General features: G+C 38.2%; 1 protein-coding gene across 4 annotated transcripts in view; it reads left to right on the top strand.

The window, feature by feature from the left end:
* Window positions 1-3757, top strand: part of LOC139365139 (nuclear GTPase SLIP-GC-like) — a 30100-nt gene extending 26343 nt beyond the window's left edge. For all 4 annotated transcript variants that reach the window (XM_071102552.1, XM_071102553.1, XM_071102555.1 and 1 more), the window contains 4 exons: window positions 1178-1286; window positions 1963-2093; window positions 2196-2280; window positions 2378-3757. In XM_071102552.1, the coding sequence (XP_070958653.1) occupies window positions 1178-1286; window positions 1963-2093; window positions 2196-2280; window positions 2378-2451 (399 nt within the window). In that variant the 3' untranslated portion in view covers window positions 2452-3757. The remainder of the gene's footprint in view (window positions 1-1177; window positions 1287-1962; window positions 2094-2195; window positions 2281-2377) is intronic.
* The last annotated feature ends 9412 nt before the right edge of the window (window positions 3758-13169 follow it).

Genomic DNA, 13169 nt, shown 5'->3' on the forward strand with positions numbered 1-13169 from the left:
CAACGTTGTGAACAGAGTGCCCCATGGTGGCGGTGGGGTTATGGTATGGGCAGATATAAGCTATGGACAACAAATACAATTGCATTTTATCAATTGCAATTTGAATGCGCCGAGATACCTTGACGAGATTCTGAGGCCCAATGTCGTGCCATTCATCCGCTACCATCAGCTCATGTTTCAGCATGATGATGCACGGCCCCATGTCGCAAGGATCTCTACACAATTCCTGGAAGCTGAAAATTTCCTATTTCTTCACCAGACATGTCACCCATTGAGCATGTCTGGGATGCTCTGAATCAAAGGGTACAACAGCATGTTCCAGTTCCTGCCAATATCCAGCAACTTCGCACAGCCATTGAAGAGGAGTGGGACAACATTCCACAGGTCACAATCAACAGCCTGATCAACACAATGTGAAGGAGATGTGTCGCGTTGCATGACGCAAATGGACATCACACCAAATACTGTGACCAACCGATACATATCTGTATTCCCTGTCACGTGTGAAATCTATAGATTAGGATTTCAATTGACACATTTCCTTATATGAACTGTAACTCAGTAAAATCTCTGAAATTGTTGCATGTTGGGTTTGTTTTCGTTCAGTATAGTTGATAGAATTTCAATTAAAAGTAAAAATTACTAACAAATATATTTTCACAATGAGTGAGACACAAGGTAATACAGTAACATTTTACATCAAGTTCTTAAACATTTAATATTTTTGTGATTATAAGTATAGCGACATTGTTGTTACATAGGACTTGTGACTTGTGTGTGTACAGTAGTAACAAAAACGTTCAGCTCATTACTATGCAATTAAAATGAAATTACCACAGTACTATGTAACAGCATGCTAATAAAATGTTTGTCCAAAAGTAATTTGTTTTATTACACAGGAACAATAATGGTTTAATGTTAAGTGAGAATGCTATTAGTAACAAAATATTGCTGTTAAGTGTCAACTCATGAGGAAATTGCAAGCATTTAAAAAAAAAAAACAGTCTGTTTTAGATTTAAATTTGAGGTGGGGTTTTGCCGAGCTTACTTTAAACAGTTGAGCAGTAGTGGGCCAAAGTCAGAAATATGGAAACTTCTAGAGGGGTCTTGCTAAAGCAAGGCACATAAATTATAAGAGAAAAATGCGCCTGAATAAAATATCTTCTCCATCCCAAAGGAAAATGTTTTGAAGGATAAACTAAAACGAGATGTCCTCCTGAAGAAGAAAGTGATTTATGAATCTCTGACTGACGAAGTCAAGATCATAATGTGCCCATGTTATGAGGGTGAGTCACCAGTTTGATTATGATGAACTAAGAATCTTTAGACAGCAAGATTTTAATAAAGGTAATAACGAACCTTCTAATTACGTATTTGATTATTTAAACCTAGCTGTGATTACTTAATTTCAATCTATGTTTTTTATTTTAAAGGTCATTATGACTATTGTATTGAAGAGGATAATACATGCACTGAGTGTAGAAAACAGTTCCATGCTCTTTCCATGACATAGAATGACCAGGTGAAAGATATGATCCTTTATTGATGTCACTTGTTAAATCCACTTCAATCAGTGTAGATGAAGGGGAGGAGACAGGTTAAAGAAGGATTTTTAAGCCTTGAGAAAATTGAGTCATGACTGTTCCATTCAGGGTGAATGGGCAAGACAAAATATTGAAGTGCCTTTGAACAGGTTATGGTAGTAGGTGCAAGGCACACCGGTTTGAGTGTGTATTAAGAATGGTCCACCACTCAAAGGACATCCAGCCAACTTGACACAACTGTAGGAAACATTGGAGTCAACCTTTGTCCAGCATCCCTGTGGAACTTTTTCAACACCTTGTAGAGTCCATGTCCTGATGAATTGAGGCTCTTGTTCCTAATGTTTTGTACACTCAGTGTATGTACCATGTATAATAGATTATCTCATGTTCACAAACAACAATTATTGTGTGTTTTAAGAGGCTTCAAACATATCTGGAAAGGGAACCTTGACGAAGACTCGGGATCTGCTGGTCCAGCACATCGACTCATCGAAATACATGTTTGCCAATGCTCAGAAAAAGATGTTGGAAGGTTTTAAGAAACTAATGGTTTGTTGCTTTTATTTCACCATTAAAATTGTCAATAAACAATTATAAATCAATAGCAAAAAGACATGAAATAGTGATCAGACTACATTTGATGTGTTATAGGCATACATAGAGCAGACGCTGAGTACCGAAATACTGGAGTCATTGAAGCAGTCCCTGAAGACCCCTAACAGTTTATCTCTCCCAGGTAAATGACAAGTTGCTCTATTCTTAACTTAGCCCTGTTATGTTCTATATCCCCTACCTGACTTCTGACTGAAGGTTATGCTTGTGATTTACTTCAGATGTCAGTGACCAGTTGAAAAACATGGAGACCTACAAGATGTTGGCTCTAAGAGATCGCACAAGCCAAATCTGACTGTTGAGAAGAGTCATAAAGCAGAAGTAGTGACATGATGGTAAACCATTCAAAACCCTTGGCTATAAAAATGTATCACATTTTCAGTAGCTTATTTATCAGTAGTTGTTCGTATCAGAAGTTTTGCCGTAGTTATTAATGTTATGTTTGCTGACGTGATGAACGTGGTATAAGCAGGATAAACATTTAGGGTCTATCAGTGCTCTGATAAAAATGCAGCTTTGCATAAGATGCGCCATGATGCTCAGAGAACTCATAGCTCCTAGGTGTTGATTCCTTACATATTATATACTCAATGTGTTGATCCCTTACATATTCTATACTCAATGTGTTGATCCCTTACATATTCTATACTCAATGTGTTGATCCCTGACATATTATATACTCAATGTGTTTATCCCTGACATATTCTATACTCAATGTGTTTATCCCTGACATATTCTATACTCAATGTGTTGATCCCTTACATATTATATACTCAATGTGTTTATCCCTGACATATTCTATACTCAATGTGTTTATCCCTTACATATTCTATACTCAATGTGTTGATCCCTTACATATTCTATACTCAATGTGTTGATCCCTTACATATTATATACTCAATGTGTTTATCCCTTACATATTATATACTCAATGATTTTATCCCTTACATATTCTATACTCAATGTGTTGATCCCTTACATATTCTATACTCAATGTGTTGATCCCTTACATATTATATACTCAATGTGTTTATCCCTGACATATTCTATACTCAATGTGTTTATCCCTGACATATTCTATACTCAATGTGTTGATCCCTTACATATTATATACTCAATGTGTTTATCCCTGACATATTCTATACTCAATGTGTTGATCCCTGACATATTATATACTCAATGTGTTTATCCCTGACATATTCTATACTCAATGTGTTGATCCCTGACATATTCTATACTCAATGTGTTGATCCCTTACATATTCTATACTCAATGTGTTGATCCCTGACATATTATATACTCAATGTGTTGATCCCTTACATATTCTATACTCAATGTAAACAAATAAATTGGTATTATTTTGTTGGGTAACTGATCGGCACTCAGAACTCATTAAGAGGTGGCTTCTAGCTTCAATATAATCATTCATTCAGAAGGTTAAACACAAAATGGTGCAGTTTGAGGCCATGTGGTGGAGAGTGATGTGGGCGCTGGAGATGGGGGTGTGAGCAGATGTTATGTAGTTGTCGTTTGTATGTGTATGTTTGGTATTGTTTATAAAGATAAAATAAAATCGTTAAAAAAATGTAAATAAGGAAAAATGACAAGCTTGCAACACGCATCTGATTTTAGGATTTATTTGATTTATTTTGTTTAGAATTTTCCTTGTAACCACAATGTCACGAATAATTGAACACACACAACACTTGGTCAAAACATTTCTTTATTGAAGACGATTATAAATAATGTTGGTATTAATTTATTTTGATCCAAAGCCACAAATGAGTGAGTCACTCAGCTTTATGCCAACAAATATAGCTTTATGCTGTGAAATAACCTACTAAATAGGCCAAGCCTAAACTAATATATTAAGTTGCCTAAATAAACTAGTGCCTTACATAAATAAGTGAAGTAGCTTAATAAGTGAAGTAGAAGGACCCCTTGTTTCAGAAAATCACTTTATAGAAAGGCAATCACACTTTCACACTGTAGTAAATAAAGCCAGTTCGTCATTTAGAATGATTTCTTTCTGTTTTTAGAGACAAATGTTGCAGTCAATTAAACTCGTTTTTCAACCACTCCTCAAATGTCTTGTTAACAAACTATAGTTTTGGCAAATCGGTCAGGACACCTACTTTGTGCATGACACAAGTAATTTTTCCAACAATTGTTTACAGACAAATTATTTGACTTATAATTTACTGCATCACAAATCCAGTAGGTCATAAGTTTACATACACTAAGTTGACTGCTTTTAAACAGCTTGTACAAATCCATAAAATTCTGTCATGGCTTTAGAAGCTTTTGATAGGCTTGACATCATTTGAATCAATTTGAGGTGTATTTGTGGATGTATTTCAAAGCCTACATTCAAACTCAGTGCCTCTTTGCTTGACATCATGGGGAAATCAAAAGAAATCAGCCAAGACCTCGGAAAAAAACAAACAATGTACCCAAATATAAACACCATGGAACCCCTCAGCCATCATACCACTTAGGAAGGAGACGCGTTCTGTCTCCTAGAGATGAACGTAATTTGGTAAGAAAAGTGCAAATCAATCCCAGAACAACAGCAAAGGACCTTGTGAAGATGCTGGAGTTAACAGGTACAAAAGTATCTATATCCACAGTAAAAACGAGTCCTATATCGAAGGCCGCTTAGCAAGGAAGAACCAACTGCTCCAAAACCGCCATAAAAAAGCCAGACTATGGTTTGCAACTGCACATGGTGACAAAGATTGTACTTTTTGGAGAAATGTCCTCTGGTCTGATGAAACAAAAATAGAACTGTTTGGCCATAATGACCATCGTTATGTTTGGAGGAAAAAGGGGGAGGCTTGCAAGCCGATGAACATTCCAACCGTAAAGCACGGGGGTGGCAGCATCATGTTGTAATGGTGCATTGCTGCAGGAGGGACTGGTGCACTTCACAAAATAGATGGCATCATGAGGCGAGAAAATTATGTGTATATATTGAAGCAACATCTCAAGACATCAGGAAGTTAAAGCTTGGTCACAAATGGGTCTTCCAAATGGACAATGACCCCAAGCATACTTCCAAAGTTGTGGCAAAATGGCTTAAGGACATCAAAGTCAAGGTATTGGAGTGGCCATCACAAAGCCCTGACCTCAATCCTATAGAAAATGTGTGGGCAGAACTGAAAATATTGTGCGAGCAAGGAGGCCTACAAACCTGACTCAGTTACACCAGCTCTGCCAGGAGGAATGGGCCAAAATTCACCCAACTTATTGTGGGAAGCTACCCGGAACGTTTGACCCAAGTTAAACAATTTAAAGGCAATGCTACCAAATACTAATTGAGTGTATGTAAACTTCCGACCCACTGGGAATGTGATGAATGAAATAATAGCAGAAATTAAATCATTCTCTCTACTGTTGATTCAGACATTTCACATTCTTAAAATAAAGTGATTTCTTTCTGTTTTTAGAGACAAATGTTGCAGTCAATTAAACTCGTTTTTCAACCACTCCTCAAATTATAGTTTTGGCAAGTTTTGACCTAAGACAGGGAATATTTACTAGGATTAAATGTCAGGAATTGTGAAAAACTGAGTTTAAATGTATTTGGCTAAGGTGTATGTAAACTTCCGACTTCAACTGTAGCTAGCTAGCAGCAATTATGCAGTAATTATCTTAGCAAAAGACTGCACAGCAGTGTTCAAACCTGAGGAATATATCAACTGTTCATAATAGAATAAAGATCTATGGAATTATACAGTTTAACAATCCATTGGGTGGTATGTGCCCTGGACAGAGAGAATTGGACAGCACCATCACCATAGAGGGGGGCTGAACATAGGCTGATAGAAACATCAGGGGTAATGGAGTGAGGAACCTGTTATCCAAGGGAGTTCTGCTTCTTCAGGATGTCTAATTTATTTATTTAACCTTTATTACCTATGCAAGTCAGTTAAGAACAAATTCTAATTTTCAATGACAGCCTAGGAACAGTGGGTTACCTGCCTTGTTCAGGAGCAGTTCGACAGATTTGTACCATGGCAGCTCAGGGATTCAAACTTGCAACCTTTCTGTTATTAGCCCAACGCTCTATCCAATTGGCTACCCTGTAGAGAGACCGTAAGAGATGTGAAGTATAAGAGACAGTAAGAGATGTGAAGTATAAGAGACAGTAAGAGATGTGAAGTATAAAACACAGTAGTTGATGTGAATTATAGAAGATAGTAAGAGATGTGAATTATAGAAGATAGTAAGAGATGTGAAGTATAGGAGACGGTAAGAGATGTGAAGTATAGGAGATAGTAAGAGATGTGAAGTGTCATGACGTTGCCCTCTTTTGGGTGTGGCGAGCCCCACCCCCCCCTCCCTGCCTCCCCCTTTCCTCCTTCAACTAGGCTGCTGTGGTCAGAGAGACGTCGTAAATTCCTGAGGTTCTCCTCATGGAAACACAGTATAGAGAGAGTAAATGTTCATAGAGAACAGGAGAATTTCTTCCACCTCACAGAACTCGAGGTCTGAACAAATTTCATGTTCCCTGAGAAAGTGTAGAAGATCGGTGAAGAATCCAGCTACGAACTGGTCCGTTTGTTACAACTTGGGGAAGCTAATGGGAGACGGTGTGGCCACATTACCATAACGCTGTTTATATAATAGCCTCAGATATGAGGTTTACATCTAATTGTTGTATAAGATTAATGAGTGAGTATGATACTGTTTACACAATTTTACAATGTGATTTTGGACTGTTTAATGAAGGAAAACTCAAAAAGGGAATTGGAGTTAACTAAATCAGAGGACCGCCCCTGAGCCCAGGGTCAGGCGTCCTGGACAGCCCCTTTTCTGCAATTCCGAATAAAACCCAACTTTGAGAAATTATCACCAGACCATGTTTTTCTCCATTAGGAGAGGACAAAGGTTGTAGACCATTGCTGAATCTTTTCAACCATACCACGGGGTTACACTCTTAGACTATCGATACCGACAGACGAAGAACAAGTGTTTGATATTAATTACTAGTCTGCAGCTAGGAATTCGGTATCATTGAACGACAACCCCCGAAACATCCATTCTATTACAAATGAATGAATGTCACTTTGAACTATCCCCTCTAACCAAGACAAAGAGAGAGAGAGAGAGAGAGAGAGAGAGAGAGGACGAAACTCTCCTAAAGAAACAAACTTTTCACCAGCGATCAAGATATATAAAAATTGATTGCAATTGTTCCCGAATGAGTGAGCGTTCATGTGCAAAGGATTAGCATTTCAATTGTTATAATCATCACTCTGTAGTGACTTCTTCGTCGACCCCCATTTCCTTTTTTGTCTAACAAGCCGCGATGCCGGTTTAGCCCACTAGGGCACATTCCCCTGTCATTTCTTGTAACCTCATTTACCTTGTTTGTCTATGCATTTCTGTGAATTACTTAGTTAGTAATAAATAAATGATTTAAGACAATTGATGTATGGATGACTCATAGTGAAGACTGGGTTTGTGCAGATAACCAACAATTTACGATGTTTGGAATGAGACTAACGTGAGGTAAAGTAAATAATTCATTAATTCAAAGACTAATTGATCAGATAAAATATCTGAAAAGTTATTTTAGGAAATGATAACTTTGTAATCTGAATATTTTTCCTTGGTGCCCCGACTTCCTAGTTAATTACAGTTACACAATGAATCAGTTGATCGCGTAATACTAATTACAGAGAATCTTTGATAAAAACTTAAAGTCTTCAATTTAATGATAGTAAAGACACGACAGAAGTATAGGAGACTGTAAGAGATGTGAAGTATAAAACACAGTAGTTGATGTGAATTATAGAAGATAGTAAGAGATGTGAAGTATAGGAAACAGTCAAGATGTGAAGTATAGGAAACAGTCAGAGATGTGAAGTATAGGAAACAGTCAGAGATGTGAAGTATAGGAAACAGTCAGAGATGTGAAGTGCGGGAGCCAGTCAGAGATGTGACATAAAGGAGACAGTAAGAGATGTGAAGTACAGGAGCAAGTCAGGGATGTGAAATAAAGGAGACAGTCAGAGATGTGAAGTACAGGAGCAAGTCAGGGATGTGAAATAAAGGAGACAGTCAGAGATGTGAAGTACAGGAGCAAGTCAGGGATGTGAAATAAAGGAGACAGTCAGAGATGTGAAGTACGGGAGCCAGTCAGAGATTTGACATAAAGGAGACAGTCAGAGATGTGAAGTACAGGAGCCAGTCAGAGATGTGACGTAAAGGAGGCAGTAAGAGATGTGAAGTATAGGAGACAGTAAGATATTTGAAGTATAAAAGACAGTACAAGATGTGAAGTATTGGAGAGAGCTGGTGATGTGAATTATAGGAGACAGTAAGATATGTGAAGAAAGGAGACAGTAGGTGATATGAATTACAGGAGACAGTAAGAGATGTGAAGTATAGGAGACAGTAAGAGATGTGAAGTATAGGAGACAGTAAGAGATGTGAAGTATAGGAGACAGTAGTTGATGGGAATTATAGAAGACAGTCAGAGATGTGAAGTATAGGAGACAGTAACAGATGTAAAGTATAGGCGATACTGTCTCCTATACTTCACAACTCTGACTGTCTTCTATACTTCACATCTCTTACCATCTCCTATACTTCACATCTCTTACTGTCTCCTATACTTCACATCTCTTACTGTCTCCTGTAATTCATATCACCTACTGTCTCCTATACTTCACATATCTTACGGTCTCCTATAATTCCCATCACCAACTGCCTCCTATACTTCACATCTTGTACTGTCTCCTACAATTCATCTGTGAAGTATAGGAGACAGTAAGAGATGTGAAGTATAGGAGACAGTCAAGATGTGAAGTATAGGAGACAGTAAGAGATGTGAAGTACAGGAACCAGTAGGTTATGTGAACTATAAGAGACAGTAAGCGATGTGAAGTATAGGAGACAGTAAGAGATGTGAAGTACAGGAACCAGTAGGTTATGTGAACTATAGGAGACAGTAAGCGATGTGAAGTATAGGAGACAGTAAGAGATGTGAAGTACAGGAACCAGTAGGTTATGTGAACTATAGGAGACAGTAAGTGATGTGAAGTATAGGAGACAGTAGTTGATGTGAATTATAGGAGACAGTAAGAGATGGGAAGTACAGGAACCAGTAGGTTATGTAAACTATAGGAGACAGTAAGAGATGTGAATTACAGGAGACAGTAAGAGATGTGAACTATAGGAGACAGTAAGAGATGTGAACTATAGGAGACAGTAAGAGATGTGAACTATAGGAGACAGTAAGCGATGTGATCTATAAGAGATAGTAAGTGATGTGAAGTATAGGAGACAGTAGTTGATGTGAAGTACAGGAACCAGTAGGTTATGTGAACTATAGGAGACAGTAGTTGATGTGAAGTATAGGAGACATTAGTTGATGTGAAGTACAGGAACCAGTAGGTTATGTGAACTATAGGAGACAGTAGTTGATGTGAAGTATAGGAGACAGTAAGAGATGTGAAGTATAGGAGACAGTAAGAGATGTGAACTATAGGAGACAGTAGTTGATGTGAACTATAGGAGACAGTAAGCGATGTGAACTATAGGAGACAGTAAGAGATGTGAAGTACAGGAACCAGTAGGTTATGTGAACTATAGGAGACAGTAAGCGATGTGAACTATAGGAGACAGTAAGAGATGTGAAGTACAGGAACCAGTAGGTTATGTGAACTATAGGAGACAGTAAGCGATGTGAACTATAGGAGACAGTAAGCGATGTGAAGTATAGAAGACATATTGTCAGCCAATTGTGTCAACAGTTCGGTCTGTATTTTATTGAATAATTTGCACATGAAAAAGACAATACAATATGAAGATGAGAATTAAAAGACAAGAGAAATGTACAAGTGCAGGAGAGGTAGAAAACTAAAACAGTAATGTTTCCCAATGCTTCAACCCAATGACATCTACCAAGGTGATGGTTTGTGTGTGTTAGTGAGAGGTTACCTGGGTAGGTGTGTTTTGCACTGGGTGAAAGTTGATTGCAAATGTTTTGGAACCGGGCTGCCTCACAGGTGTGAGGCAAAAGTGACGAAATTAAGCATGTGGAGTGACGTGTATGATTCTGTGTATTCACATGCAAAGGAAATTGCTTTTGATTTCAAAAATGCTTTATCTGCGTTCACAATGAAAACTAGTTTAAAATCTAAACATATGTTATGGAAGAGATGTTTATTTCTGTACAATGCACAATGCTGCCTTGTTGACGACATGAACGAGCGGCACAGATTACTGTTGGATTTGAGGAGGCTTTTGTCCAGTCACGTGCCCCACGGCTCGTCCATGATAAGTGCGAAACTCAGAGGCTAAATGCTGTGTGTGATTATGATTACGTACAGTCAGATGCATATACCTAGTGAAAGTCTACACACTTTTGCACAGTCTTCACATTTTGATGCCTTAAAATTCAATCGAAAATATCAGAAAAATTTAGAACATTTTTCAAATGAATTACAAATAAAAATATGAATATGCATAATGTCTTCACACCCCCGAGTAAATGCTGTGGGATTATTTAAAATAAAATGGTCAATTGCCCCCATTACTAAATAGCAGAATAAAAATACATTTTCCAGACTGCATTAGATCAAACACTTCTGAATGACAGAACTTTAAAACCAAATCCCTCTTTGCATTGTACAGTCCCTCCAGGATTCTGCGATCGCATAATTCAATGCAAAATCAACCAATCAGCGCATATTATGCGAGAGAACACAATTTTTACCAATCCCCGCACTTTTAGCGCATAAAAGGGTCCAATCAAAAGCGGGTTCGTAATTTTGACCAATTACTGCACTGTTACCGTGGAAAAAGGCCTAATCCAACTACACATTTTTTTAAAAAATCTATTTTTTAATATATATATATATATATATATATATATTTTAAATCCAACTACACATCATGAAAGTTTTTTCACCCTGTCCTGTCAGCGTATTCACATGCGAAGATGATTGCGCTAGAACACAATAGAAAGTCGACAATCAACAGTCACTTCAAATCAGCAAACCATATGAGAATGTCAGAACAGTTCCCACAGCAGTGGCAGATCACCATGACTGAAGTGGTAGCAGGGAAGACTGTGGCAAGCGCTGAAAGAATCAAGGTGAGTGGCGTTTTACTCAAACTTTTACTCCGCTAACCTTAGTAGGGTAGGTGGAACTCTGCTCTCCCAGTCTGTCTATGGAGAGCGCTGCTCAGAGCACCGAGTGCAATTTGTCAGCTTTATCGTTTTAAACTCTCTGTTAAACTTCATACGGATCACGAAAGCACCATCTGTCTGGATTTTTTATAGAAATGGTAATACTGTTTTAAAAGCACATATCAACCACAATACTCTATTTTATGCGAAAGGAATATTGATCCTCAAATTGAAATCGATTGATCAGCTTTGAATCTATTTGTTTTTTTTTGGAGAGAGTGTGAGTGGGAATGGGAGGTGCATCTCGTGTTGATAGCAAGCCCCGTGCCTGATGGAGAGATGTGTGAGAGTGAATGTGTGAGTGGATTATGACACACGGATATATTTTATCTAATGAATTGGGGCAATTGTTATTTTTCAGATTTGTGAAGATTGGGTACGCACTTGCACAGCAGTCAACATGCCCTGTTTCAAAAGTGATCACCCCTCAATTAGGCAGTTTCTGAAGGAGAAAGTCATCAATGGAAGTGCCATCCCTGGATATCACCAGTTACAGGAAAACTTGGGAGATTGGGAGACTACAATATCTCCAATGATGACAAATTCATTGTCTTTGACACAGACAATGCTGCGTACATGAAAGCCTACAAAGCTGCACTTCAGTCATTGTTCCCCAACTCTCTGCACATAACATGCATGGCTCACATCATGAATCTGATAGGGAGTGCTTTCCGCTAACCTTTTGACCAGCTGAACGCATTCATGCTAAGTTTTTCGCAGATGTTTTACCAGGCAGGGGCACGCAAGATAAGATACCTTACCTTCCTCACCACCAAACTGGCAGGACGGAAGAGAGCAACTATGGCTCCCAATTCATGTGCAAGATGCTGGAACTCATGGTTCTCAGCAGTGCAGTACCACTCGCACACACTTTTTCAGTTCTGCCCCCAAATGTTCTATAGGATTGAGGTCAGGGCTTTGTGATGGCCACTCCAATACCTTGACTTTGTTGTCCTTAAGCCATTTTGCCACAACTTTTGGAAGTATGCTTGAGGTCACCATTTTTTTCTGAGGTCTTGGTTGATTTCTTTTGATTTTCCCATAATGTCAAGCAGAGAGGAACTGAGTTTGAAGGTAGGCCTTGAAATATATCCACAGGTACACCTCCAATTGACTCAAATTATGCCAATTAGCCTATCAGAAGCTTCTAAAGCCATGACATCGTTTTCTGGAATTTTCCAAGCTGAAAGGCACAGTCAACTTAGTGAATGTAAACTTCTGACTGACTGGAATTGTGATACAGTGAATTAGAAGTGAAATAATCTATCTGTAAACAACTGTTGGAAAAAATGACTTGTGTCATGCACAAAGGAGATGTCCTAACCGACTTGCCAAAACTATAGTTTGTTAACAATACATTTGTGGAGTGGTTGAAAAACAAGTTTTAATGACTACAACCTAAGTGTATGTAAACATCCGACTTCAACTGTACGTCTTACAATTGCTTAAGTCATTGTCATTTATATCATTGTAATTATGCAGAAAGACGTGATGTAATTTCACAGTGAATATAAGTAATATTTCCTATGTTCCTCTTTTTTATTCCTTGTCACTCACAGGTGTGTGGTCAAAGTGCACCACAGTCTGTAGAGAATCTCCATGAGATGCTACAAGTTAAAGAGCAGGTTCAGCCGCTGCAGATTCAGCTGAACATCATGACAGACAAGTGCAAAGTCATCCTGCAGCTTCTCGACATCTTCTAGAGCAGACGCCCCGTGACAACAAAGATCTTTCAGTATTTAGAGGACTTGCAGATGAACATTGCAGCCAACAAAGAACTACAGTATGAGGCTTGTTCACACTGC

Source organism: Oncorhynchus clarkii, chromosome 13, assembly GCF_045791955.1.
Source record: "Oncorhynchus clarkii lewisi isolate Uvic-CL-2024 chromosome 13, UVic_Ocla_1.0, whole genome shotgun sequence".
Classification (NCBI taxonomy): domain Eukaryota; kingdom Metazoa; phylum Chordata; class Actinopteri; order Salmoniformes; family Salmonidae; genus Oncorhynchus; species Oncorhynchus clarkii.